This window comes from Drosophila busckii, unplaced genomic scaffold (genome assembly GCF_011750605.1).
Source record: "Drosophila busckii strain San Diego stock center, stock number 13000-0081.31 unplaced genomic scaffold, ASM1175060v1 hic_scaffold_44, whole genome shotgun sequence".
Classification (NCBI taxonomy): domain Eukaryota; kingdom Metazoa; phylum Arthropoda; class Insecta; order Diptera; family Drosophilidae; genus Drosophila; species Drosophila busckii.
The window spans coordinates 14,524-38,272 of NW_022872754.1; the positions used below are offsets into that span (position 1 = coordinate 14,524).

A 23,749-nucleotide genomic window follows, 5' to 3' on the forward strand; every position below is an offset into this window, starting at 1 on the left:
CATTCGCAACACTAAGACCGGCAGTCTGGCAACGCTGGCCAACAACTGGATTTGTAACAAGAAAAACGCAAAAAGAATTACGCTGTGAAAGGTTTGTTTTTGCACATAAAGTGCATACAAATACGTACGTGATATTAAGCAAAGCAGCTATAAACGTATTGAAAACAGAACTGTGCTTGAAAGGTGTGCTAATATTGTGAGCTGGTGCTTTAAAGATATAAAAACAAAAAATACACACATACACATACAGTTTATTACACCCTCCACCAGCCCGAGCTTGTTATTGGCGCCCCTACATTCCAGTTGAACTCGAAATACAGAAAAAAACGGTGAGTAATATGCTGGTGGCTAAGCTTTTAAGTCAATTATAATACTAATATTATAATATAGACAACAGAATCTTGTTGCTGCTCTGTGGGGGTGAAGACAGATTGACAACTTTCCCTTGCTCAATTAAAATTACATACTTACATGTATGTGTGTGTGTGTGTGTGTGTGTACCTAGAACTTATACACACATACAAACTGTTGTTGTTTTTTTTTGTGGTAGTTAGTTGTAGGGCAGCCCATTCCTTTGCTTGCCAATGTAATTGATATATGGCGCTCTCTCGCTCTAACGCTTAGTATACACCCCCTCTTTTATGTCACTGGGTGCGCCTTGTGCTAATTTTGCAAATGCATGCCATAGGGAATACTCTAACGCATAACACATTTGTTAATATTTGCGATAAGCACATGCTTAATTATTCATTACATATGCAAAGTAGACATTTAAAGTCGTTGCTAATTATCTGCTTTCGCTATTTCAAGTCAAGCACAGAGAGCTGCATTACAAGCAGTTCATTCATTGTTTGACTGATAACAATACATGCATGTGTGTGTATGTGTATGTATTTGCTAATACTGAGTGAGCACTTTTCTTGTTCATATTTAACTTTATTAAGCATTTGAGTGTAATCAAGCTTTGATTACAGTAGTCTTCGCTTTTGTTAAATAAAATAAAATGAATCTACACTTTTATCGTAATTCTTTTATGTTTTAATACACTTGAGATCTATACATAAAATAACGGAAGAGGGTATAGTTTATGTAAAATATAATAGGAGGCTTCTAAGACGCTTTGTCAGAAATCTTGAAGAGCTATGAAATTTGACACACAATTCTTAACATATTTAAATACCACGATCAATGTTTATATTATCGGCTCAATTCAAAGAGTGTAACATGATATTCGCACCTTAAGCAATGGACCGCAACTATAGACGTGAATAACAACTGTGCATGGGGTAGAGCCCAAAAAAGAATTATTTAAACAACAGTTCGTATTAAGCACACTAAGCAAACAAACCAGACGGGCTGTTTAAACAAAAGTCGAGTTCCAAAATTGGGGGCAGCAACGCCAACGCCTGCACAACAAGCCGGGCCAGACATCAGGCCTGGCGTCGTGCCACAGACAAGCAGAACCAAAACGTTGCTGAAACGAATTAATGCAGCGTTACAATTTTTTGTTTTGATAAGCATTCAGCAGTTCATAGTACATAATATATTTGTAATATATAACGTCGCACCTTGCTTTAACTGTCTAGTCTGGGAATGGGTTATACTAGGAGCTGCCAAATGGATAACAAGCTGCATAAAATGCGCAGTGTGGTTAACAAACTGCACGAGCGCATCGATTATTTGATTGAAAAATGTGTGCTAAACTCTTAACAATTATAAACAAAATTGGTGAAAGTATTTTTCTTTTTCGCTTACAGGTCCCACCATGACTGCAGCTCCATATAACTACAACTACATATTCAAATACATTATTATTGGTGACATGGGCGTGGGTAAATCCTGTCTGCTGCATCAGTTCACCGAAAAGAAGTGTAAGTAGCTGTATATATATATCAATAGCAGTGTCCAAAAAATGGCATTAATATTGCCTTCCAGTCATGGCCAACTGTCCTCACACGATTGGCGTTGAGTTTGGCACACGCATTATTGAGGTTGATGATAAAAAGATTAAATTACAAATCTGGGATACGGCGGGTCAGGAGCGCTTTAGAGCGGTTACACGTTCGTATTATCGTGGTGCTGCCGGCGCCTTGATGGTATACGATATAACGAGACGGTAAGCATCGGATACTTTTATTTATAATAATACTTAATGCTTGAATATTTGTTTTCAGTTCCACGTATAATCATCTCAGTAGTTGGCTCACTGATACACGCAATCTCACAAATCCTAGCACTGTAATCTTTCTCATTGGCAATAAATCTGATTTGGAGAGTACACGTGAAGTAACCTACGAAGAGGCCAAAGAATTTGCGGATGAGAATGGTCTCATGTTCTTGGAAGCCAGCGCTATGACGTAAGCTTACAACGCTGCCTTTTTTTTTATCAGCATGGCTATATAAAATACAATTCTTCTTTTCTTTAGTGGCCAAAATGTTGAGGAAGCTTTTCTTGAAACGGCACGCAAGATCTATCAAAATATACAGGAAGGTCGCCTGGACTTAAATGCGTCTGAATCTGGTGTACAGCATAGGCCGTCGCAGCCCTCACGACCATCACTTAGTAACGAGGCTGCGAATGCTAAGGATCAGTGCTCGTGTTAAATGTATTAACTCTCTCTTTATATATACATATATATAGATACACTCACACGTAGTTATAAAAAAGAAACGTATATTTTTAGTGCATCTCGTAAGCATATTGATTTCTTATCTATCCAAGCCAACCCACAAAGGTATATGCAATGAAACAAAACAATACGAAGCATGTAGTTAAATTATTCGACTAAGCAGTATAAAGTGTGAAGCAAGAAGCCAAAATATAAGAGCGTCCTCTCTCATCATCGATATCTGTAATATCAATTAAGCTAAAGATAGAAAGCGTACGTGTACTTGTTTTGTTTATTCGAAAAAAAGCAACTGTCGAAAATGTCCCTAAATAATTGTATGCTTTTATTACTTTATTCCTTACACCACAATTTGTTAGCAATAATCTGTATATATTATAATGTGTATTTGTAATTCCTTTATGCTCATTTTGTTAACTGTTGTGTATTGTGTATGGTAAACAAATATGCGAAATTGGTAGGCGAAAAATGTTATATGAATATTAAAGACGTATTTAACGCATCATAATAATAGGAAATAAAGCAAAACTATTTATAATACCTATATATAATAATTTTATTTTTTGTTATTTTCGTATACAGCACTAGGAAAAACAGATAAGTTGAATTTGAATTGTAATTAATTTTATAGGGTGCGCGCTCTGTTACTGTAATGCTAGTTCGTAGTTATGGTTCGCTTTAACATGAGCATAACATTTCACTGCACTGCTCGCGTGATTCATGCGGCGTGAACTTAAACATTCGTATTTTCTCACTCCCACCAATTGGTTTTTGCATCTCTTTTTGCATAGTTGGTAACACTGCAGCTGTTATTGACATTAATTGAATTTAATTAAAACAAAAACAAAAAAGTTGTTGACGACACGGCAAGAGATCCGGTTTGAGTGTTGAAATGTTGAGTTGTTACTAAATATATTGTCTGCTTAATCTCCACGTATGATGCAAATCAAGCGCCTGCTATGCAAATCCTGCACCCTCAGCTCACTTCTGGTGGCGGCTGTTTGGACGCTGGGATTGCTCATCTATTTACACATGCTGCGTGAGTCTATACCCGCGGCAGGCTGGCGCTTCAGTAACGATACAAAGCCCAGAGCGGAGTTGAGCTACCAGGCACAGGTAACAGTTGGCTGTTCACCTGCTACCCCAAATTCCTCTCAAGCAGTTGAAGCTGATGCGGATCAAGAGCAATCGAAATTTGAGCTGCTGGGCGTGGTACGCAACAAACAGGACAAGTATATTCGCGACATAGGATACAAGCATCATGCGTTCAATGCGCTGGTTTCCAATAACATAGGACTATTTCGTGATGTCCCGGATACGCGTCACAAAGTGTGCAGAGAGCAAGAGCCGCAGTCGGAGCTGCAGCTGCCACATGCTTCGATTATAATGTGCTTTTATAATGAACATAAAGTGACTCTGATGCGTTCCATAAAGTCTGTACTGGAGCGTACACCCAAGGAGCTGCTTAAGGAGATTATTCTAGTGGACGACAACAGCGATTTGCCGGAGCTGGAGTTTCATCTGCTGGCCGATCTGCATGCTCGTCTGAAGTACGACAATCTGCGTTATATGCGCAATGAGCAGCGCGAGGGTTTGATACGTTCCCGTGTCAGAGGCGCCAGAGAGGCTACTGGCGATGTGCTTGTATTTCTGGACTCACACATTGAGGTGAATCGTGAGTGGCTGGAGCCGCTGCTGCGACTAGTGCAGGCCGAGAACTCAACACTGGCAGTTCCTGTGATAGATCTTATCAACGCGGATACTTTTGAGTATACACCCAGTCCGCTGGTGCGTGGAGGCTTCAACTGGGGTCTGCACTTTCGTTGGGAGAATCTTCCCGACGGCACGCTCAAGGCGCAGGAAGACTTCAAAGGTCCTTTTCGTTCGCCAACCATGGCGGGCGGATTGTTTGCCGTTAATCGCTTGTATTTCCAGCACATTGGCGAGTACGACATGGAAATGGACATTTGGGGCGGTGAAAATATAGAAATCTCCTTTCGCGTCTGGCAATGTGGCGGAGCCATTAAGATTGTGCCCTGCTCTCGCGTGGGTCACATCTTCAGAAAGCGACGGCCCTATACTGCACCAGATGGAGCCAATACTATGCTAAAGAACTCGTTGCGTTTGGCTTATGTTTGGATGGACTCATTCAAGGATTTTTACTTGAAACATGAAAAGGTGCCCAAGTCTTATGACTTTGGTGATATTAGCGCACGCGTTAAGCTGCGAGAGCGTCTAAATTGTCAGAGCTTCGCTTGGTACTTGAAGCATGTGTATCCCGAGCTGCGTTTGCCTGGCGAGGAAGTAAAGAAATCTGTCGTGGCGCCTCAGTTTCAGCCTTGGCATTCACGCAAACGTAATTACCTGGATTCCTTCCAGCTGCGCTTGGCGGGCACTCAGCTATGCGCGGCTGTAATCGCGCCTAAGGTGAAAGGCTTCTGGAAGAAGGGCAGCTCCTTGATGCTTCAACAATGTCGCACTCGTGCCTCCAACCAAATGTGGTATGAAACGGAAAAGTCGGAGATTATCTTGGATAAGCTGCTATGCTTGGAAGCGGCAGGAGATGCAGCTGTGGTAATCAACAAGTGCCATGAGATGTTAGGCGATCAGCAGTGGCGTCACACTCGAAACTCTAACAGTCCTGTCTACAACATGGCCAAGGGCACTTGCTTGCGTGCTGCTGCCGCTGAAGCCGGCGCCAGGATTAGTCTGGATCTGTGCTCCAAAGCGGATGGCGTAGGTGGCGCCTGGGATATTGTTACAATGAAACTGGAACAGCAGCCAAATCCGGACAAGCCGCTGTGAACGGCATTTATGAAATTCAATACGCATTAGACTGAATATTAGCTCTTAAGTAAAGGGAAGCAAGTTTAAATTAGTGTCAGTATTTTTGCACACCTGTAGACAATTGAGAAACTGAAAGCTCGAATTATGAATAGTTTTAAGGTGTACATTCCTAAAAAGCAATTATTACTTTCCATTAGCTTAAGCGCAAATATATAAAATGTTATTCCAGAGCATATGTTCAATAGATACTAGGCTATCAATACGTTCCGAATTTCAAACATGACATATGTATGTATCAATAAATGCTTTATACCGCGAGATTGTTATTAATCAAAGAACTGCCTTTTAAATTGTAGCGCTACTCGAATTATCGATTCAACAATAGTATTTGATGTATTGTTGATATTTGGTATTTTCTTAGTATATCTTGTACCGCACTGAACTTGTTTTGATTTGGCCACACTACGTTCCCTCCTAATTTGTTAGCTTGTTTAAATGTTTAAATATTGCTTAAAAGCAGCATAAATATACCTGTTAAAATTTGCACAATGGAAGGAAAATCAATTGTAAGCAGACAAGAGCCTGTGTTGCATATGGGTAAGCATTATTAACAATCATAGTTAGACATTTAACCGTTGACACTTTCTATTTGATCCTCACTGTTCGGCGTTGGGATAGACACAAATGCGCGTCGCAATTTTATCAAGTTCCACACAAAGTTGGGAGAGGTAAGTTGCTTGTGTGTGTGTGTGTGTAATAATTAAATAGTTAATGCATATGCTTTTATATAGAAACCCAATTCGACAGTGCGTTTTTATGACCAGAGCGATTGCTATACAGTCCATGGCAGTGACGACTGCGATTTGGTGGCCAAGATAGTGTATAAATCAAGCGCCTTTGTGCACCTCTTGCTGCCAGATGAGAAGAAGGAAACCTTACAGTATGTAGCCATGTCCAAGGGTAATTTTGAGCTGGCTGTGCGTGAGCTGTTACTGGTGCGTAATTTTCGCGTGGAGGTTTATGTGAGACGCACTGAATGGCAGCTGGAGTATCGCGGTTCTCCGGGCAATTTGCTGCAATTTGAGGATATATTGTTTGCCAACAAGGAGGTGATGGTGGGCAATAGTATCATATCGCTGCAAGTCAAGCTAGAGGGCGGCACACAGCGTCGTGTGGGCGTAACTGCTGTGGAGCAAAATGATTGCACTTTTCAGCTGCTGGAGTTTGTAGATGATGATTTCTTTACGGAGCTGGAAGCGACAATAGTGCTGTTGGGTCCCAAGGAGTGTCTGCTGCCATCAGCCGAGGGAGAATATGCAGCTGTTAAAGCGCTTCTCGAGCGTAATGGTGTCATGATTACAGTGCCTAAAAAAAGCAGCGCTTCCGAGCGTAATGATGTGCTGCAGGATCTAAATCGCTTGCTGCGTTTTGCCAAAGGACAACAAGAAGACGCCCAGGGTCTGAAAGAGTTACAAATGCAGCTGGCTACCGAAGCTTTGCGTGTGGCCATTAAATATTTGGATTTGGTGAATGATGCAGGAAACTTGGGGCACTACGAGCTCAAGCAGTTGGATCTGAAACGGTAGTTAGGCTTTAAAATGTTATGATCTTATATTTATATAACTTACCTTCAGCTTTGTTCACTTGGACTCTGCTGCTGTGGCAGCTTTGAACATTATGCCCAAGCCTGGCACGCATCCCTCGATGCCCTCGTATCGCTGGCAAAGTATTTTAGGCGTGCTCGATCATTGCCGCACGCCGCAGGGCCATCGTCTAATGTCACAATGGATAAAGCAGCCGCTGCGGAGTTGCGAGATTCTCAATGATCGGCACAACATCGTGCAGTGTTTGCTGGAGTCACCTGAAACATTGGATACGCTCAGCTTGGATTATTTGAAGCGCATACCAGACATACTTATGCTCACCAAGAAATTAATGCGTCGCAAGGCAACGCTTCAGGACTTATTTCGCATTTATCAGGTTATATTGAGAACACCAAAGATACTGCAAGTGCTGCTGAGTCTGGAGAACAGCACAGTGCAGAGCGTGCTTTGTGCGCCCTTTAAGAGCTACCTGGAAGATCTAACTGGCTTAAAGCAGATGGTAGAGCAGGTGGTGGACTTTGAAGCCATTGAAAAGGGCGAGTATTTGGTAAAGGGTACTTTCGATAGTCGTCTGCTTGAGCTGCAGGATACGATGAACGAGCTGTACAGCAAAATGGAACGGCTGCAAAGCAAATGTAGTGATGAGCTTGATTTGGGTAGCAAGCAGCAGGTGAAACTGGAAAATGTTGCCAAGCTGGGCTATCATTTTCGCATAATACTTAAGGATGACTCGGTGCTGCGAAAAAACAAAAACTATCGCATTGTGGATGTTATCAAGGGCGGCGTGCGTTTCACCTCCGACAAGCTGGAGAGCTATGCTGAAGAGTTTGCTAGCTGCCGCACGCGCTACGAAGAACAGCAACAATCTATTGTGGACGAGATCATACAAGTGGCTGTGGGATATGCGGCGCCATTGACATGTCTAAATAATGAGCTAGCTCATCTGGATTGCCTGGTAAGCTTTGCTACTGCAGCACATTGCGCACCCACCCCCTATGTCCGTCCCAAAATGCTGCCAGAGGGTGCTGGCGAGTTGATACTGAAGGATGTGCGTCATCCATGCCTGGAACTACAGGAACATGTTACCTTTATAGCCAACAGTGTGGAGTTTCAAAAAGGTGCGTATTTGTTTTCAATACAGTAGGCTAATCTTTAATCACTACTACTCTTAGATAAATGCAACATGTTTATTATAACCGGTCCCAACATGGGTGGCAAGAGCACTTATATACGCTCCGTTGGCACAGCTGTGCTCATGGCGCATGTTGGTGCCTTTGTGCCTTGCAGTGAAGCTGTCATCAGCATGGTAGATTCCATTTTGGGACGTGTGGGGGCCAGTGATAATATTATTAAGGGTCTGAGCACCTTTATGGTTGAAATGATTGAAACCTCTGGCATTATCAGAGTAAGTAAACTAAAAATATAAATAAGGTCAAAGGTAAAGGATTTATTTCTATGATACAGACTGCTACTGAGAAGTCTTTGGTTATTATTGATGAACTGGGACGCGGCACTTCCACTTACGAGGGCTGTGGCATAGCCTGGTCGATTGCTGAGCATCTGGCAAAGCAAACCAAATGCTTTACACTCTTTGCCACACATTTTCACGAAATAACCAAACTAGCTGATGCGTTGTCAACTGTCAAAAACTGTCACATGGCCGCTATAGCGGATGCTGACGCCTTTACACTGCTGTATCAAGTGCGTCCTGGAGTGATGGAGAAAAGTTTTGGCATTCAAGTGGCGCGCTTGGCCAACTTTCCTGAAAATGTGGTGCAGAATGCTCAAGAAGTGTACAATGAGTTTGAGGATGAGCATGCGGATAAGCAAACACAAGCGGATAAAACGCTGCTGGACAAGATACAAGTGGCCATAGAGCAGTTGTCGACAGCGGGAAATAATACGGAGATTAATGTAGAGGATCTAACACAGCTGGTGGCGCAATTTGCGAAAGATATCAAGCAGCTGGACAGCGATTACTTCAAGTCTGTGCTTACCAGCAGCGAGGCTTAGGTGAACCCACGCCTCACAATCCTTTGAAGAAGCTAACAAATAAATAAGGATTTTTAAGCAGCATCACTTTAGCTATTAATTAAAAACTGGCCTCAATGATTTATAAATCAAACTGAAATGCATTTCATTAAATAATGTGAGTCTATCTATTTTTTTTAATAATTTAAACATTTATTGGTCTTTTTTATTTAATAAATTGTATATTTTTTTTTGTATTTATATATATATATATATATATTTTTTTTTTGTTGCGCTTGTGTACATATATTGTATCAGTTTTAAACCGTTTCTGTTTTAAACATCAAGTGTATTAGTGGATTTGCTAATGAAATTTGAAAATGTTCTATTATTTTTATACTTTATTTATTTACTTTAATGGACATTTTGTATTTTATCATGTGTATACATGGCTGGGCTAGCGGTCTTGGCTTTAAATTTAAAGTGCCACCAAACCTTGTATAACAGTATTCATTAGTTTAATAGTTTAGTTTTTTTTAGTTAATACATTTTACAACGTTTAAACACTCCAAAAAATAAATATCGTATTAATTTAATCCATACATTTAAACATTCAATTAGTTTTTATTTAGTTAGCATTTTTTTTAATTTGTTAGCTTTAAATACTTTTTTTATTTTGTAAATTACATTTAATAGTTAACTGTTTGTATTTAAAATTTTCCATTCTTATTTTGATTTTCATTATGTTTCAATTCGAAAAGAAACTGAATTCAAATTTTAGTTTAGTTTCTCTCTAAATATTAATTTAAATTCATAAAATGTTTCGAAATACGATACAAAGGCAATTAGGTTTTTTGGTATTTTGCTTTTTTTTTTTGTTTAGTTATTTGCTTTTGTTGCTTGCACGTGTAAATGTTAGCTAAGTGTAAATTCAACAAAGTTCATATTCAATTTAAAATAGTATTGTATACTTGTTAGGTGGTCCTATTATATTTTTTAAAGTGTGTGGTGTGCGTTTTAAATGAATTATTATATATAAAAAATACTTAAAAAAGAATTCATTTAATATTGCAATACAAAAAACATATATTTAACAAATTTGTGTCTATAAAATCATTTAATACATCTATTATGTTTTTTACTTGTTTGTTGTATTGTAAAAATTCTTTTGATTGTATATGAAAAAGTTAAAATAGTGTCGGCTGGGCATAGGACGAAATTTGTATAGCTGAGTGTGAAAGTTTTTGGAGCTTGTTAAATGTGTTAAAATGTACATTTATTAATAGGTTTTGTTGATTATAAAATTTCAACTAATCTTATAAAATTACAAAAATAATTGTCATTATATGAATTATTTTTTCTGTTTACTGTTTCGTTACGCGTTTAATATTTGGCATAGGTTTTACGATTTGAAACTTTTAATGTTATGTGTTATGTGGGATATTTTCAGCTAAAGTTTTAATATTAATAGAACTGAACAAATCAAAAATTGTTAGAAATATTATTTAAAATTTTATTCCGAATGGAAGTCTGTATGTTCCTAAAACTTCTAACTGTTTTTTTTTTTAACTTACTATACTCAAATTTTCTTAATACATACATTTTTGCTAACATTTTGGCGTATGCTTTAAGTCTAAGTGTTGAATTTGTTGTTGCTAATTCTGATTTTATTTGTGGCTTCAAAGATTGTGCTTTTTCGTTAAGTTGGTTTCTGGTTTTACTTGTTAAACATTCGACTAGAATTGTACTACACAATAGTATATTATAATATAAAAACAAACAGATCGCTCTAAATAGTTTGTATAAACTAAACGCGCATAAAGCAACGCGTCAGGTAAAACATAAAAATTATGGTCAATGGGAGCAGCTGAAGCGTCAGGCCCAATCGTGAGCCTCTGCCGCAATAGGTGTATAGCTCCTCCTATAAAAAACAATAACCAATTTAGAGTATTTCCACTAATTCCAATTAAGTTTGTCACTTGCATCTTTGTGTTCGGTGTAACACTCCTCAATGCGTCGTCGCTCGTAGAAGCTCATGTTGAGCTTATAGCAAGGAAACTCCTGCGCATAGTTAGTAATGCGTTGTGGTTCGGTGGTGAGATGAACACTGCGTGATGGCATCAGCACATTGACTACAACCAGCAGCAGGTTCGAGTTGGGTATCTTTTTAACCAAAAACGGACGCGTTGATGGCGCCTCCACATAGTCAGTGATGCCATTGAGCGAGCTGGGCTGTAAGGCATAGAGGGTGGAACGCATATCGCAGGCTTCATATATGGGCTCGGGTTCGGGTTCTTTGAATATTATGTCAGCATCATCGGTGTCATCTTTGGGACTGCCAGCCCCCGCCGTGTTACTGCCTCCAACAGGCGAATATTCATCTTCAATATTGTCCAGATATTCCATGACTAAAGGTCGACAAAGATTTATTAAAGAAAAATTTTAATAAGTTTTAAGCATTCTGTCAGCTCTAATCAGTTGTCATTTTGCGCGAAATTATTTGAATTTCTGTAGCTAGTTAAATAAAATATAATAATTATATAATTATTACCATTATTTAAAAAAAAAAATACAATATAATATTGTAGCATACTCTCACACTTTTTTCCCACGCTCAAGAGCGCTGCTTAAACGATATGGCAGCGAATCTCACGATAAGAATCGCTTCAATCTTATGTAAGCGGGCTTCGTCTCTAGTTGGGCGACAGCTTGGGTGAGTTTAGTTGTTCTTTTCAGCTCATGCTGAGCGCATCGTCGTCTACCGACTTTTCTTTTGTATTCTACTGCTGTGCAATGCAAGTTGATAACAAACATTTGTTTGCTAATTTAACAAGTTTACAAATTCAACTGGTTTTGATTAATCAGTGTTTTTATTTTCTCTCAAATATCCATTGCCTTTAACAGCTCACTTGCCTTCACACTAATACATATAAATATGTAAAACAGTTACTTAAAAAAGCGAAATCGTTAATATACAATATAACCGCATACAACCTAAAGTGTTAAACTATACTATAGTGCACACCAAGTCAGTTTATGATACGTTCTTGTTTTTAATGTGTTATTCTTACAACCATATTGGCAATAAAAAATAAATGATTTAACATGCTAATTAATACCACCTTTGCTGTTGAGCTGATTACTAACCTTTTGCTTAGTTTCAACAAATATTAATGTTGAATATTAGATTTTGCACAATTTAAAGACTAGGTTATATTATTAACTATGCATGACTTTTAGCTGTGGCTTACTAACTGCTTCTCTCAGTTGATAATAATAATAATGATTGGTAATTTAAAAAATATTGCACCTGGCATTATAAGTATTCTAGATTTTTTTTCCAAGCATAATGTAATTTATAAGTTCTGATAATTAAAATAATAATTAACAATAGCTTAGTTTACTTACAGGGCGCAGCTTCCACCCACCACTTTACGTTCTGGTACTGTAGGAAGAGCTCTGCTATAAGCCACTTAAACGCCAGACTCAATAATTTAAGAGGCTGGAAAATATAAGAAAATAATGTTGATTTGCATGTTAAGGACCAGGAACTAAAATATTTACTTACATGCAATAGACTGTGTCCTTCGCTAGGCGATGTAGGCTTGACCTCACATAGTTCTTGATAATCATACACCTCGATTTGTTTGTAGATCCCCTTCATCACCATAGCTGTCATAACATCGCCATGAAATTCGCCAAAGAACTTGCCTGTGGTATTTATATTCTGCCCAACAACAATATAAGCATTGTTGTCAATTACCACGCAGTCGATGTCATCATCCGTGCAGATGGGCAAGCAATTGTTGCACTAAACATTGAAAATGTAATAAACAATTTTAAAGTTTTCAAAGCTTTTATACTTACATTATCTACGGCTGTTATATTGAAGAAGCGCTCCCACATGCGCGCATGCGAGAACTGAAAGCCGACCACACAGGCAGGCGCTTCCTTGCCGCCATCACGTGGAAATATAGCATGCGAGGCGGTCACCTTTAGATCAGCATCCTCCAGCGGATCGTTGTAGTGCTTAACGGAATAGACAAAGCTTTCCTGGTTGTCGGAATGATGCTGTAATATGGCGCTCTTGTACCAGGTTTCATCAATAGCAGTGGTATGATAATCGCCAAATTCCTGATCCGTATCCACCTCCACTTCGCCAAAGATAAACTGCCAGCGCGTTAAGCCGCTCATGGTGGCGACAAAGCGTAAAGTAGCGCCAAAACGTTCAAAGAGCTGACGCTCCTCAATGGTCTGAAACTTCCATTCACCGTAGCTAAAGTTGGTAACCTTGGCATCAAAAATTAGCAAATGCACCAACTCCTCGTTGCAGTAGTAGGCATCATCACCAAGAGTCTTGCGGCCGCAGTTAACTAAACAAGGTAAAGGCATGAGCTATAAAAGTTACAATATGAACTGCTTAAACTTACGATCATCTTTGTCATCCCAATCGGATTCGTCTTCAGCATATTGCTCTGAAAATTTCCAGCCGGGTTGCATCATTTTGCCAAGAAACTCACGCAGCTCCACTTCAGGCGTTGCAAACTCATGACCCTCCAGATAGTGATACTTGCAGTATACCCTAATTTTGCAAACATATTAATCAATCGATTAATACTGCAGCGTTAAGTTCTGTCCTTACCAATCTGGATGCACCTTCCAATTGTCGCCAATAAAGAAATCCGATATATTCACTTTCATGTGCTTGTTCTTGAACACCTCCTCGCCCACCTTAATCCAAGTCTTGCCATATTCGCTGGGCATGACAATGCCAAGGGTAAATGGTGTATTTGGCAATGGGGCAAAGAAGTAATCCTGTTTTTCTTCCGAAACGCGACGCATTTTGTCGTAATGTAGTTTCACTTTTATATCTTTAAATTCCCGTGCCTCATGATGCACCATAGCATTACGTATATCAATTAATTGCTCCCCCGGCTCACGTGGTAACTGATCTTCAAACAAATGTTCCACTTCGGTAAAATCGATGCTATTATAGTTGGGATTCATTTTGCCATTGGACTAAAAGGAAACATTAAATTGAATGTCAAATGTACAAAAGATCAGCTGACACTTACGCCAATGGGTCGAAGATCCGGATGAAGTAAGACGTAGCCATTGTTGGACACTACGAACGAGTAGCCATTGACGCCAAGCTGTGGAAGTTTAACTTGTTATGGATTTGTAATATATGGAATTGATTTTATCATTACCTTATAGGGCAGCGTTAGCTTATCAATATCTTCGACTGGAACATCAGTGCCAGCTACGCCCAACAGACGTGCTCGACGTCTAGTGCTGTTCTCCAAAAGATAGGAACGATCAAAGGCAGGCACTCCGACGGCAATCATTAGACGCGGCTTGCGTTCCTTAGATGTTTTTGGATCATACTACAATTATAGCAAAGAATAAAAACAGTTTCTTCTAGAATATTGAGTGATTGTTACCGTCTTATCCGTAAAGGCATGCGTCCAGGTGGGTGGATGTGTTGAGTTTTGTAGCACTAGCGGTGTGGCAATGACATCCACATACTTGAGCACCTCCTCATGCACTTCATCCAGAGTTTGCACATGCGAGTAGTAGCCACGATTCAGACATGCCATCCATTGTATTTCACGCACTTTGGTCACTTCCTTGCCCAGCAGATACGTAAAAACGCGCACATTCATCTTGGTGCCATTCTCACCAATGCCCCAGTTGTATTTCTCAAACACCTCAGTCGTATTGCCGGCAACACCATCGGTTACCAGCATAATGGCCTGATTACAAGTGGAGTTGCCACTGCAATTACGACTCTCATAGTATTTGCGTAACAGCTGGAAGCCCTGCTCATAGGCGAGTGTTAGATTGGCATAACCATTCGGCGGATGAAGCTTTTCAATAGCTGTATTGAAGACATCTATATTCTCTGGCGTCGCTTGTACCAATGCACCGCTGAAGCAGCTGATGATGTCATCCACCGCAGCTGAATATTTGAGTATGGTAAAGAAATCATTGTTCGAGAAAGTGTCCAGTATGCTGCGTATGGTGAATTTGGCCACATGATGTCGATGTCCCGTCATGGAACCTGAGTGGTCCAATAGTATGACAATATCCTTCGAACAGGTGGCAGTTTCAATGTACCAGGAACGCTTACGACAGTCATAAGTATCCGCATCTACTTTGTTAGTACGCGAGTCAGTCCACTGTGATGCGGGATAATGTCGTAATATGCCCGTATCGGAGCCAAAGTACTGCCAGGATAGGGCCGGATCGGATTGATAGTTTTGTTTAAAGACCTTATCTAGCTGCTCCGACCATTGTATAACATTCAAAACATCTGGTGCACGATCCCACACATTCGAAGGCACATGCACCGAACTGTGTTCCGTATCCACGGGCATATTGTAGAAATGTGTATCGGGATTCAGCTTCATCTCGCTGTACATGCGTATAATATCCGGATCTTCCGTTAGCGGCTTTTCCGAGCTGTTGCCATTGAACGTGGAGTACTTACTTGAGTAGTAGGTGTAGTTATCTCTAGCGGAAGTATAGTTGAAATCAAAATTCTCATTGACAGACTCTGCAAGCTCCTGTATGCAACGCACTGCGTCCATTTTACGCGCCAACATTTTGCCGAGATTAGCTGTAACCGACTTGATGAGCTCGGTGCCATCTTTGAGCTCCACGCGTGCATTGTACTCCTTGTACTTTTGCTTAATCTCATCGGATTTGGTTATGGTTTTGGCCAGCAAATACAGCTCATCCCCAAACTGTGTGGCCCACTTGCCAACGCTGCAAGCAAAGTAAAAAAAAGAGAACTCAATTTGGCTCTAACCGCAAAGAGACTGGCAAAACGAAATGTCAACCACCTGTCGATGTGCAAGTACTCGGTACAGAACAAGGCCACTAATTTAATTAGCGCATATGTCGGACACGCGAGTGTTGGCAACGAGGGCGAGTGTTACGAACGAGCACACAGCCACCCATAGTTGAAGCAAAGGAGCCAACAGCTAGAAGAAGAAGAAGTTGCTTGACGCTGGCAGCGACGTTGACAACAAACAGCTGTGTGACTACATGAGAAAATCAACAAGTGCTTAAGCTTATGCGCGCGCACTCTAAGAGAAAAGCTGTTAAATGCGCATCGTTGCTCTTAAAATGAGCTATGTGCTAATTTAAAAGTATACATTAGTCTTTAATGCATTATGACCAAACATAAAATAATTTGAAATATTTTTAATATATAACCTACTTGCATTTTAAGCTACTTATTTATTAATTAATAGGTTCTAGTTTATATACAGCTCAATCAAAAGTTTATCAGTCGCCAACATATGCTTTCCCATACTTGCGCATTGCTCGCTCTCATGATCTGTCTGAGACTCTCTCTCTCTCTCTCTTTTCTATCTATCTCACCTCTCACTGCGGCCATTTTCAATTCATTTGCGCTTTGCATTTGACAGAGTTCGAGTGCCCCAACTCAAGTGTTTTGTTGTTGTTTTTGTCATTACAACATTTGTTTTTGTTATTTTTATGTCTCTGGGAGTTGTTCAATTAAATTTGCGACATTCCTTTGTCTGTTTCAGAGTCAAGCCCAGTGGGCAGCCTCTCATTGTTTTGAATTGTCGACGCTATCTGCACTAAATCTTGCTGTCGTTGTCTAACGTGGGCGTACTGTTTGTAGTTTGCCAAGTTATTATATTTTCTGCGTTCGCAGCTATAAATTCATGTGCTTCGTATATCTCTTTGCATATTTTTGGCTCTTGTTACATTGATTTTTTATGTGTCTGCGATTTATCATAAACACTCGCTTTTTGTTACGCATTGCGGCTGATCATTAATATTGCAGTAAATGTGCTTGTGGGTCATAAAACGTATTTACTTTGTCAACACATTAAACTTTATTGTATACAATTTGCTAATTGAAATTTATAATATAACTAATTGGGTTGTCTTTTCAGCGCTTAATTTAGGTTGAATTGAATGCTGCTGGTAAACAAACTGACTCACAATTTTTATCAGTTCTATGTTTCTAGTTTCAGCTAGTAAGCGTATATACAAATACTTATTTTAAATTATGTATTGTATAGATTTAGATTTTTTTTTTTAAATAATATATGAAGTAGCTATCTTTGATGATAGAATTTACATTTGCTGAAAAAACTTGAGCTAATAGACTCATATTTATTAATCCTCGTGCGTTGGTATATTAAGTATATATATACATTTTCATATTTCTTAATTTTGGTGCTTGTATATTAAGAATACGCATACATTTGTTATTCCATTGCCATACAACTGAGTTTGGGCTTTAATAAGTAAAATGACTAAATGGTTAATTATATTTAATATTTGATTTAATTACATTTCCTAATTGTATTTGTTCAACGCGCTAGCTGGCTGGCTGTTTGCCGAGTAAACATGTCCAAACAAAAGGGGCGACTCTACTAATTAATTTCCGCACTTGCCCGCAGCCCTACACAATGTCCAATAAACTATGTATTGCCTTTTTGTACCTGCTTCGGACTTAAGTCAACATGCTAGACACAATAATTCATTTCTGGCGTTCGAGAACAGCTACAACACATAAAACAGTTCGAAAAAGGACTTTAAAGAGCCCACGGCGGGGAGAAAATTGTGCAATAAATACGCTAACGGACTCTTTCTCATACACACGCAATATAAAAATTTGAGACAAAAGACACAGCGCGTAAGCACGCTAAAGTGTAAACGCAAAATGAAACAGTCGGTAGTACTAGAAGCTACTGTAGGCGACTGCTACAATACCCTACTGCTCTATTAGCTTAGCGTATGGGGCAAAGCAAAAGACATTAAAATACATGCTGTGCTCATGCTCATTTTAGACTGAAACTGAGTAAAAAAACGTATGAATAAGTTAAAGGATAAAAAATTGCTTAATGCCTTAAACGTTTTTTAATGCTAAGCAAACAGCTTTAGTATTCACTGCTGCCTAAATTCATTCATTAGTTTGTACTCTGAAACATTCCCCCATGGGCACATGCCTAAAACTCATGACTTTGAGGGAATTTCTCGTTGTTGTTAAGAAACGTGAGGCGCTGTTGGCTGCCAACAAAAATTAGCATAAAATGTACGAAAATTTAACGAGCAACGTCGACAACACGACCGAGCAGAGCACAACAACAATAACTACAACAGTAGGGTGATAATAATGATGATGATGATGAACACGCCCTTTAATTGACTTGTTTTTAATGCGCGCCGCAAAAGCATTTTACTGGATTTCGCGCAACCCTTTAATTCCCATTTGGTAATGTGCTTTCAATAAGCTGTTAAATCTAGATGAGACTTACGCTTCATCGGCGGCAGAGGCACGCACCAGCATCGGGGAGACACTGCTGCCATGCGGCAACGCTGGCGGACCGCAGATCAGCAGCAACAACAGTGGCTGGCAGGCAAGAAATGCGGTCAAAATGACAGCGAAATGTGTCATCAACTTTTCGCATGTACTAAGCATTTTGTTAGCATTTTTTGTGCTTTTGTTGTTGTTAACTTTTTACGTTGTTGTTGTTGTTGCGACTAGCACAAGCATTGGTGCTGGACAGCGTTTAAAGCATTTGACCAAATTTGGTACACAATTTTGGGTGGAGTCGTCGTCGTCGTCTCGTGCAACGTCAGCAGCGACGCTGGCGCCAATCGTTGATTTTCTCCTAGCTATAGCTATTTGCAACGCACACAACGATAAACACACGCGGCGTATGCGTAATATTTAACTGTGTATATTGTGAACGCGTTTTGAACTCGCTTATTTTTCTGCTGCTGCTGCTGTTTCTGCTAGTTTCGCACACTAAAATGTTCTTTAATTTATTTTCAGTTGCACGACCGAACTACTAAATGAATTTTTCCTCAGCTGTGCGTAAAATTTTCTATATATAAACGCTTTGCTCTTTAGTGCGGGCCCCGACGTTTTGATTACACATATGCCACAACACTGTCACTGTACGTATGCATGCGCGTCTGTATGTGTGCGTGTGACTGACTGACTGTCTGCCTGTGTGTCGTGGTGTGTGTGTGTTCGTGTGACTGTATGTAGAGTTTGCCGCTGAGCTAATTTTGTCAGGCACCGTCCACGCTGAAGAGCTGCGTCGTACTAAAAAGGAAAACCTCACATAATGTTCATCAAAGGCGGCGGCGGCGAGTTTAACTTGTGCTCTCTCTCTTACGCTCTGTCATTGTCCTATTTATAGTGTGCACGCTCTTTCTCGCTCTCTTTAGCGCGCTGTGCTTGTTTACGTTTGCCTTTTGCTTGAGAAACAGCTGTTTCGGGGTTTTCCCTATTGATTTTCTCACTGGGCCACTAGCCAGCCATTTGAGGCTAACTCCGGCTATCTAGGCATTTGCCATGCCATATGTGTGTTTTTCTTCTGTTCCTCTTTTGCCTGCTACGCTTTGTGCCGTCTATTCATAACAGAGCGACGAGCGTGTGTGTATTTGAGCGGCGACAGCATGGGCCCAAAGAGCGGAGAGCCTATGAGGCCAGCAGCGAGCGCGTTGTTTGCCTAAAGTGTTTTTAGACGGCTCATCAATTTTATGTGGCTGTGAATATATTTTTTTTTTTTAGCTGTTTACGCTTATGACTGATATGATTTCTCATTTAATATTTGTGCATGTGTCTGTGTGTACTTTGGGTGCAGCAATTGCAAATATTCTCGATTGAATAAATAATAAAATTTATCTATATATTAAATTTGATGTTTATGCGCTTGCAGACTTGAATAGGTAGAGTTTTAAAAACACATTTTATTACTAACATTGTACGAGTGTAAGCGAGTTATGACTTGAGTTGGAGTAAGCATTAGGCTGATGTTGGTTTTAAATGGTCTGCATAAAATTCGTAAAATATTTTATTTATTTATTAAAGACCAACTAAGTATGAGCAGTCGACGGTAAAAGAAAATGATTTCAAAAATCATTTACAGTCAATTATTTAAACTATTTAAAATTAAATCTTTTTATTTATTAAAGAAAATGAAAGAAATTATATCAGTTCATATATTGGAACTGTTAAACAGACCCAACATCCTTAAGAAACATAATCTTCATTAGTATTATGACTTAGTAGTCATACTGTGCTTAAATATATTTTCGAATTTAAAATTTGTATTTCATTGTAATGAATTACGGTTTTGCTTATCATTTTGATAAATATTTCAATGCTAATATACATACATACGTTATAGAACTTGCCTGTTCATATAAAAATGTTATCTTCAATTAAATTGTAATACATCAATTAAATTGCGTACATTTTGTTTTACTTATAACATTACTCGTGCAATTTACACACAATATTTAAATGGCTATTAATTTTCATTGCTTAAGCCCCATACACTTAACACACATTTGAAAATCTGTAAATATTTAACATACATGTGAATAATAAAATGCTGCGCTTAAATCCATTTTGATTGAAATTGAATTTGCGTTAAGCTCGCTCGTTGCATCGCCCAAGTAATTAATATGCTTTAAATTGCGGCTGCTAGAGATGCGTAAATCCAAATTAGACTTCCGGGAATTATGATAGCTATGCGAGATAACGCAGACTTACCTCGAGTGTGCGAATTGAATTTACACACACACACCCACACATATATGTTGGTCCATATACAGAAAGCAAAGTTCAAGTCTGTGCCTACCACAGCTTACAAAACACACACCCAAAACAATGTGCAAGTACCACAGTTAGAAATGGGCTGGGGTTAGATGGTTTGGTTAGGTAAGCGCCCAGCCAGCCTTGCGGTTAAGTGGCAGACATGTGCATGATGATGATGATGATGATGAGTACGACAACATACTTATGGTATTCAAAATTTTTTAATGAACTCGACAGCGTTTTACTTTTAAAACTACATACAGGCAAGGACACTTTGGCAAGTGCACTCCCGACTGCAGTGTGACTGGCCAAAGGTAAGTAGGATCGCACGGCAGCAGGCAGCTGTGTCGGCATGACATTTTACCGAGCTAGGCTTAATTACAAGGCCTGACAGCATTGCATAGCATACATTACTGCGTGGAGTCCTACGCTCCATGATAATGACCATAATTTGTGGCAAACACGCAACAGTCGCCTGCCAAAAGGTACAAAAGGAAGCGCTATCTATGAAACTGTGTGTTTGTATGTGTGTATGTGTATGTGTGTATGCGTGTGTGCTTGTATTTTGTGTCAGATCCTGTAACTTTTTGCATGCACATAAAGTTCTCCGTTAGCGCTGCGCGTTTCCATGCAAATTATGCGACTCATAAAACCAAAAACTGATATGTGCCAAGCCTCGGCCTCTAGTTAATTTGACAGCATGTGCTATGCTGATTACATTTTGGCTTAACAACTGAGCTAAGCTTGCTAATTAGTGGCATCTTTAACATAACCAGTCGAACATAAAACTGTGCTAATTGAAAACACTTGCTGCTGAAACTCTAGCCAGACAATATTTCACAATAATTCTTTTTGTAGTTAGCTTGTTAGTTTTTAAACAGAACAGCTAATTATGCTAGTAGCAGAGCAAGTCAAAAGTTTTATTATAGTCGAGTCGGAATCTGTGCTAATTGAATATATTTTCTGCAGAAAGTGCTGCAACACTTTGAGGCTTTCGCAATAATTCTTTTTATAGTTACATCATGCATAACAAAGAAACAGATAATCAAGTAATGATAGCAGTAAAAGTGTAATAGAGAAAAACAAAAGTTCCTTTATAGTCTATAGGGTGTTGACCATTTGTTTTTTATGTTCGAATACGTTTGAGCCTTGAGCACTCTGTACTTGCATCCAGCGCAATTCAAATTTTCGCTATTAATGTTTCTACTATTTACTAAAAAATAATAAAAAAAGGACGCAAATAAAAACTGTAACTGTAAAGTAAAGTTCTCGACACCAGTTTGAGTTGTCACTTTTTCCATTTTGCCGTTGGGCTGCTGAAAATTGCACGAAAATTCTTTTGTGTGCGCTCGCTTTTTCTTATTTTTTGGCATGAATATTTTATGCATTTGCTTGTGTCACACACACACAGAGATACACACAGATACACACGAGCACACACACATCACATTTTGAATTGTAATGTGATTGTTTATTTGACGCTTGGCCTTTATTGGAAACTTGCTTTCCAAACCAATATTATTTAATCCATGGAGAGTTTAAGCTGGGTTGGGGTTGGCTATGCCTTGTTCGCTTTCATTGTGGCTTGGCTGGTTGTTTACAGTTGGCTGGCGCTGTTTTATGTGCCAATGGGCAGCATTTTATGTTGTTGACCGCAAGTCCTTGCCAAAAATGTTTGCTGTCAAAGGCAAAATGCGACCGCATGTGCACGTGTGTGCACGCCCCTGTGTCAGCTCGTGTTTGTGTGTGTGTGCATTGAACGAAAATAATCTGAGTGTGAGCATCAAAACTTGTTAACTTCATTTTGATATAGACAACAATGCTCTGAGCTTCACATGGAACGCTCAAGCTTAACAGTTTTAAATAAAACCTAGCGTACTTTAAAGCTATAAAAATATGCTGAAACAATGTAAAGTCCTTGCTGCTCTCAATTTATGCGCTGGCAGTCATTTGCAGCGACGTGTGCTGTAAATTATGTCCACTTAGCTTACGTATTGCGTATACGTAACGAACTGACATTTTATTGTTAACTATATGCATTCATAATAATCTGCGCATATAATCTGTTTACATAATGCGGCTTGCTGTACTGAAATCTGTTCATTTGGATGAACCACAATTTAATTAATTTTTACATTTGTTAATTTTTCATTAGCTAAATCATTGGCAAGTGATGGCCTTTTGGCTCTTGCGGTTGCGGTTGGCTTTACAAATTAGTTGACCATTAATTGTCAGAGTTTTGTGGTAGCTGTAGCACGCTTTAAAAAGTTGTTCAATTAAGTTTAAGACAAAGCCGTGTAACTTTTACTGGCTTATTAATCTTTTAATATTTGTAAATAAGCTTAATTTGTTGGCTTTAATTGTAACAGCTATGTCAAAAGCTATTTGTAGCATAATCAAGTGTCTTATTCATTTGCTCGCTGCCATTGCGAATTTGTTAAAATCGTGGCTTTGCTTTTTAATTAGGCGTGAGAGCTTTTTGGCTTTGAGCCTTTGCCACTCAACTTAATTTATCTTTTCAGCGTGAACTTGTGCGGGCATGTTCAATTAATTTAGCGCACGCCCTTAAATCTACGTAAAGAAAGCAGCAGCCACAGCCGTGGGTTGCGAACTTTAACAAATTGCTTTTGGTGTCGAGTTACAGCAAAAAGTTTTGGAAGCACTTGAACGCTTACTATAAATAGATATTCCCCCATGGTAATCGATAATTGCTGCAGAACAAATCTCTGCGTTTACTTGAGAGAGCTCACAATTAAAATCAATGAGCTGCAAAAATACATTTTTGTATCTATGCTATGCTTATGTCGCTGGCTTAAGCGCATCCTTAATGAAATGTGACCTCTTTAAGCATTTGCGGCATGACTACAATTAATTATCAGTGACATGCCGACATGGCTTGTGGACATTGCAAGACATTAACATGGGTTCCCACATGCACAGACTGGTGAGTCCACAGGCGTCAGTGCGCATTTAACGACTGCAGCCAAAGGCTGACGAACTGCCCAGGCTTATGTATGAATATACAACATACTGGCAACTGACATTGTTGTGTCTGTGTGACTGATGTTGGGCGTACTATGATTTATGAGCATAAATGTTGAGCATCCTCTAGCGCGTGTACCGTTTTTTTTCTGAGCAGAACTGCTGTCATT

General features: G+C 39.3%; 4 protein-coding genes across 5 annotated transcripts; 3 read left to right on the plus strand and 1 right to left on the minus strand.

Moving 5' to 3' along the window:
- The first annotated feature begins 29 nt into the window (after positions 1–29).
- LOC108607569 (ras-related protein Rab-14) lies at positions 30–3,165 on the plus strand. 2 transcript variants are annotated; one of them, XM_017998461.2, is made up of 5 exons: positions 30–329; positions 1,758–1,871; positions 1,936–2,116; positions 2,175–2,357; positions 2,427–3,165. In XM_017998461.2, the coding sequence occupies exons 2-5, from the start codon at positions 1,766–1,768 to the stop codon at positions 2,602–2,604; spliced, it is 648 nt and encodes a 215-aa protein (XP_017853950.1). In that variant the 5' UTR covers positions 30–329; positions 1,758–1,765; the 3' UTR covers positions 2,605–3,165. The 2 variants fall into 2 exon arrangements, with proteins under 2 accessions (XP_017853950.1, XP_017853949.1); XM_017998460.2 differs by lacking the exon at positions 30–329 and adding an exon at positions 1,600–1,693.
- A 319-nt stretch (positions 3,166–3,484) lies between these two features.
- LOC108607568 (polypeptide N-acetylgalactosaminyltransferase 35A) lies at positions 3,485–5,724 on the plus strand. The gene has a single exon (XM_017998459.1). The coding sequence runs from the start codon at positions 3,564–3,566 to the stop codon at positions 5,430–5,432; it is 1,869 nt and encodes a 622-aa protein (XP_017853948.1). The 5' UTR covers positions 3,485–3,563; the 3' UTR covers positions 5,433–5,724.
- Positions 5,725–5,962: 238 nt separating this feature from the next.
- Positions 5,963–9,116, plus strand: LOC108607566 (DNA mismatch repair protein spellchecker 1). The gene is made up of 6 exons (XM_017998457.2): positions 5,963–6,011; positions 6,093–6,142; positions 6,206–6,996; positions 7,049–8,136; positions 8,191–8,423; positions 8,483–9,116. Exons 1-6 carry the CDS (start codon positions 5,963–5,965, stop codon positions 9,029–9,031), a joined length of 2,760 nt encoding a protein of 919 aa, XP_017853946.2. The 3' UTR covers positions 9,032–9,116.
- A 977-nt stretch (positions 9,117–10,093) lies between these two features.
- On the minus strand, positions 10,094–19,009 carry LOC108607565 (voltage-dependent calcium channel subunit alpha-2/delta-3). The gene is made up of 11 exons (XM_017998456.2): positions 18,298–19,009; positions 14,434–15,760; positions 14,200–14,376; positions 14,065–14,142; positions 13,632–14,008; positions 13,420–13,571; positions 12,857–13,362; positions 12,558–12,800; positions 12,398–12,491; positions 10,973–11,397; positions 10,094–10,910 (listed from the first exon to the last, which is right to left on the minus strand). Exons 1-11 carry the CDS (start codon positions 18,459–18,461, stop codon positions 10,797–10,799), a joined length of 3,657 nt encoding a protein of 1,218 aa, XP_017853945.1. The 5' UTR covers positions 18,462–19,009; the 3' UTR covers positions 10,094–10,796.
- Positions 19,010–23,749: the final 4,740 nt, after the last annotated feature.